Consider the following 5,685-nt stretch of genomic DNA (forward strand, 5'->3'; position numbering starts at 1 on the left):
TACTTAACAATTATTCGCCTCAGGTTCGGTGAATATCGTCGAATAATCCCCTCGACTTCGTCTCGGGGATTATTCGACAATATTCCCCGAATCTGAGGCAAATAATTGTTTTAGTATAATTTCAGAGCTGAACAATAGAGAAATTTCTAAAATCATAACATTTTAGTAACATTTATTAACATTTTATTTTAAAATTTTATATAAACCGCGTGGAGCGGTTTATATAGCGTTATATAAGGAACCGCTCGACCAATCAGATTGCTGGAAACTCTTTGCTCAGCTCTGAAGTTATACTAAAATGGAATTGAAACCGGCACGAATTCCTCAAAAAGTTTTTATTAGCAGTATAGAGAGTGAACCATCTCAAGTTTGTCAGTCCAAACAAAGACTCTTTAAGACCTTAAAAAAATATGATGAGTGCGACGACGAGAACGTATTGAGAGAAAAACAAAGTTAACGAGCAGAAAAATCACGTACGTTTTCAAATTTTGTACATTTCCAATCGGTTGTTTGCGAAACAACATGGCGTAAGATCACCAAATTTTGTGCAGTCTGAGAGCAATAACATCAGACGGCAAACTATTCACGTTTCTATTTATAAATTTTGGGCTGAGATGAGGTCTGATGCTGACATTTGCAAGATTCTTAACAAAAATAGGGTTAATTTTTAAGCAACCTTTTCCTTAACGTCACCGTTGGGACCGCTCACCTTTCCCCAATGTTGAAACTCGTAATAAATGGATTTTTTAAGTGTGTCTTACATTCTTTAAAAACAAGTCTTACCATGATATGAAAGAAGGGCGTTGAGCCCCGTTCCAGAAACGTAACAGACTCGCCCTCTAGTGTAACATCTCCAAAACTACAAGTATTGACGTTGGCAATGCAAAGGAATATTTACCTGCAGTCATGAAGCGCACGTGCATAAGGTTTGGTTACGTTTGCATGCTTTTGTATTTCCAAAATGTGATTAAACAAACCAGACATAATTATTACTAACAGCATCGTTGAGTTGAAAGTCCAATTAAAGTTTGTACTTTTGTAAGACATGTTTTATCAAAGGCAATATGAATTTCAAATAAAGATCATGTTTCAACGTAATAGTCTTGATTTTCGTTCGCGGCTTTTAAGAGTTAAGTGCAAAATAAAACTGAAAAGGTTATTATTACGTATGCACCTAAGAAAGGTGCGAAATGCTACCCAAAGCTAGAACAACAGGGCATGTTTTGTGTCCAAAATGACGTTATTTATCTTAAACCAACATCTAATCATTAAACAGTCAAAAGTAAATGAAAGAAATCATGGAGAAAGTACCCAATAGCATCGCCGCGTTGTAATTTTATTATTTCGCGGGGCAGTTCGTAATAGCCTTGATGATATCCCAAGCTGAAAGAAAGGGGAAAGTCTTATATCAACGTGGCTTAATTGCCAAAACGACTGGTAAATAAGTGAAATATTCGCACAAAGAAAACAAGCGCCAAAGCGCAGAAATAACGTTTTTCCGAGGTGCTCATTTTACTGAAGGTGGCTAAACCAACAAAAACTGAGAAAAATTCAGGCCTGTACAGGATTTGAACATTGACCTCTGCTATACCAGCGCAGTGCTCTACCAACTGAGCTAACAAGCCGTACGGGCCTGACCTTTTTTAGGCCTTATTTTCACTACTGCTCAAGTAGTGTTCATTACTGCGAAGACCACATTGATATTCAAGCATGAAATTGATTACAATCTTTTCGCAACATAATACCCTACTATCTTACCCAAACCTGTAAAGTTCCTTTCATGAAGCAGTCCACATCGTCATGATGAGCTCTACTGTTCAACAAAAAATGTTAAAACATGCCAGAATACAGTGTACTTCAATACAAGTACAGTGTATCAACTTTTATTATATAGATACTGATGAAATACCAGGATTTCTCCTTTTACTAAAAAATCACATCTTCACCGCCGCAGTGAAGATGCTATTTTTATCTTTCACGTGTGAGGATATTGGTGTGGCCATGGTTACCAACATAATTACCCAATCACAATAGAGCTTCTCGCTGAGGCGCGCGGTCGGTTGATTTGAATTTTCATAAGTATCTATATAATAAACAGAACATTACATGGCCGCTTGGAGAGTTGAAAGTATCTCTCACTCGTTCGCTGCGCAAACTCGTGAGAGATACTTTCAGCACTCGAAGATAAATTCGTATCCCCGCGCGACCATGTAATATCCTCTATTTATCCTAATCACCTACGTGAAATATGAGAAGGAACAGACATCCCCGAGAGGCATCAGGGCTGGAAAGAACTGTGACAAAACTCTAGCAACAAAAACAATGTGATAACTGTTCCGCTGTCCCAGCTCAGGGTTGTTAAAAGGTAGTTGATTTTGTCAAAGTCTTCTATCTCGGCCACGTGTGGCTTTGAATCATCAAAATCTTTGCAGGAAACCCGATCAAATCTCACATAATAGGCTACCCAATGCATATAAGAGTACTGAATGTTTGCAATGACCGAAATCTGGGTTATCGAATACAACCCCTCATAGATTGACCATACGCCACCTTGGCCTTGATAACTGCTGTCAAGTTTGACCCCACCCTGTCCTGGCCATTTCATGTGTTTCGAAGACTTTCTCTTGCTCTTGACTTGGTCATGCTTGACTTAGGGCCAAGTCGCACTAGAGGACAATTTCAGATTTGTCCAGGAAAAATCTGACTTGAAATCGGCCAGTGACAAAAAATTTGTCCGGAAAGCTACAGTCGCACTTGAGAACAAAATCTGTGAACAAAACATCACACCATGCTGTGAGCGTCACGCAATTTCCCGCGAAGCAGCCTTTACCCGCTGTTTCAATCCACAAACCGCGACACGAGGGATCTCAAAATGTTTCCACGAAGAATTCTAGCAATAATATTTTTCTTCTATTTTCTGGTTCTTCATCAGCAAGCAAATATCAATATCAATTTAATGATATGTTGTCTGTTATTAATGCAGAATTTACGTGCACAAAACATTCTAGTGACACGATGTATTCGCCGACAACGAAATCGTTATCGAAGACGAGCACCATACTATTGGACTCTTCCTCGTCCAGTCGAATCGTGGTTCGAGATCCATTATACTGATCGAACAATACCTGGGGACTACTTTCGAAGGCTCTTACGAATGAACAGAGAAAGCTTTGATTTGTTGCTCAACGTAATTCGTAACCGGCTGGCGAGACAGAATACAGTTCTGCGAAATTGCCTCACTCCTGAAAAGGTCCTTGCTTGTGGTTTGCTTCGCCTTGCACACGGAAATTCATACGAAACAATAGGACCTGCGCTAAACGTCGGCAGAACTACAGCAATAGAGGCTTGTCAAGACGTGGTTGAGGCTCTTTATGACTTAAGGAATGAGTACATCGAATTCCCAACAACAGTGGCCGAGACAATGAGGTGTATAGAGACATTTACGGACAAATCACGACTTCCAAACATTGTTGGGGCCATAGATGGCACTCATATCAAAATAGTTGCTCCTAGAGACAGTGCTGTTGATTATTTTAGTCGAAATCAGCAACATGATTTCATTATTCAGGCCGTTGCCGACGGTAAGGGATTATTTCTTGACTTTGCAGCGGGTTATCCGGGAAGTATCCACGACGCTAGGGTATATCGAAACAGCTCGCTTTATCTAAGAGCAAGCAACGGAGATATACTCAAGGAACCCGTTGAAAGAATCGGCATCACAGCCTTACCTGGTAGGAGACAGCGCATACCCTATTTCCCCCTGGCTTATGAAGCCTTATCCTGAAGCGACGCGTGACCCTGGCGAGATAACATTTAACAAGGAACTGTCGTCTGCACGAGTAACCATCGAGTGCGCTTTTGGCTGCCTCAAAAGTCGTTGGCGAATTCTACAAAAGCGGTTGGATAGCAGAATAACTTTTTCTGTGAAGATTGCCATTGCTTGTGCAGTGCTGCATAACTTTTGCATTAAAATTGGGGACGAATGGGAGGATGATTTTTACGATGACGATGATGACCGCGGAAACGAACAGAACAATGACTTAATGCAGGACGGGGAAGATATAAGAGAGTTGCTAAAAAACAGTCTATGATTCTTCAAATCCCTTTTTAAAGAGAAGTGTGTGATAAAGATAATTTTTGCATTTACAACAAGAAATCAGTTCAAGCAGTACATTCATTTGTTTCCATAATTTCGTTTGATCGATTCGCAACATAAACAATAACATGTCTTTTGATAATGGTCGATAATGATTGTCTCCCAATAGTCCAAAACAGTCTTGAGTTAAAGTTCAGTTGTCTTTCTCATTCTGTTGGCCAAGGATTTTCACAATGGAGCCCATAAATTGGTTCATCATGGCTAGCTGCTGCGTCTGTGATTGTTGCAAAGAATCCATAAATGCTGTAACTTTCTCCCCCTGCTGCCTCATATCCTTTAGAGCCATCTTGAACTCTTCGTCGCTGTCATTATCAGGAGCTTTGCGTTTCGAAGCTCGTTTCCCTTTCTTTGACGCTCTTCTCTTTTCAGCTGGAGTTTGTAGCATATTGGGGCTAGATGAAGTACTGTTCTCGCCAGTAGTATCACTTGATACAGCTACAACTTGGGGGGCACTTTCGCCGCTGATCCCAGCTTCGGCTACATTATTGAAGGTTACTAGGTCGCGGCATCCAAGGATCTTATCGACCTCATCGTAGTAGACGGATTTCCTAAGGTTTCCTCCTGTTTGGTTTTTGTTCCAATCTTTTGCATTCTTGTATCTTTCTATGATGTACTTCATTTTCCGAATACATTTGTCGGCCGTCTTGTTGGACTGTAGCGCTTTCGAAATCTTCTCAGCGATCCAGGCCCACGTTTTCCTGCACTCTCTGCTTTCCAACTGATCGTGTTTTTCAGCCCATAGTTGGACTAACAGTTTTTCCTCATCTTTAGTCCATCGTTCCTGGGCCTTCTTGTTCTCGGAAGATGTACGGCGCGAAGAAGTTTGGGATGATTCCGGCATTGAGCCGTCTTCGACGAACGGAAAGGATTCTGACAACGAGCCAGAACTTGCGGTTGAAGGAGATGGGCTTGCAGTTCCTCGATCATTAAAATTGTAAGTGCTAGGCAACGGATATATCCATCCTGGTGGATATTGAGGATATTGTTGCCCCATTTCATACGGAAAGTATTGGTTGCCCGTGCCTGGATTCATGTTGTTGCGAAATGAGAACGTGACCAGTTTTGCCGCGAAGTCTATAGCATAGAGACTTTGCTACATATCACCTGTCAAATCATTTCCGAATTAAAACACTCTCGCTATTGTTTTCCAAAATTTGTCTCAATTTGGCCGGCTCCAGAGGTAGTCGACGGCATCTTTGAAGTTTGACCGCCCGCGACCAAATTTTGTCCTTTGGTGAACAAACCGGTCGCACTTGGTTTTTCATTGTGATGACAGATTTTTGACATAAATAAACAGTTTTGTCCTCTAGTGCGACTTGGCCCTTATTCAATCATTTATAGGGCCACACTTAACCAGGATGCATTGCGGGAATGGTGGCCTTTCTCAATATTTTCTTTATTACAGAAAAGGAGAGCATACCTTGTGTGTAATATTATTCGACTAAATCTTTGCAATCTCAATCGAGAACCGGCTTTTTATACCCTCATTCTGGTTTCTATTTACTACGTATTTTTGACGTTTCATTCTG

At 40.8% G+C, this 5,685-nt stretch overlaps 1 protein-coding gene across 1 annotated transcript; it reads right to left on the reverse strand.

Annotated features, from left to right (window-relative positions):
• Positions 1–4,158: 4,158 nt before the first annotated feature.
• Positions 4,159–5,219, reverse strand: LOC148729989 (uncharacterized). The gene has a single exon (XM_088761671.1). It carries the CDS (start codon positions 5,187–5,189, stop codon positions 4,290–4,292), a length of 900 nt encoding a protein of 299 aa, XP_088617797.1. The 5' UTR covers positions 5,190–5,219; the 3' UTR covers positions 4,159–4,289.
• Positions 5,220–5,685: the final 466 nt, after the last annotated feature.

The sequence above is a fragment of the Stylophora pistillata genome, chromosome 5 (genome assembly GCF_964205215.1).
Source record: "Stylophora pistillata chromosome 5, jaStyPist1.2, whole genome shotgun sequence".
Lineage (NCBI taxonomy): Eukaryota > Metazoa > Cnidaria > Anthozoa > Scleractinia > Pocilloporidae > Stylophora > Stylophora pistillata.

What these genes read in the sequence shown, in the direction of transcription:
- LOC148729989 (XM_088761671.1), bottom strand. Translation starts at nt 5,189, where the DNA reads ATGAATCCAGGCACGGGCAACCAATACTTTCCGTATGAAATGGGGCAA.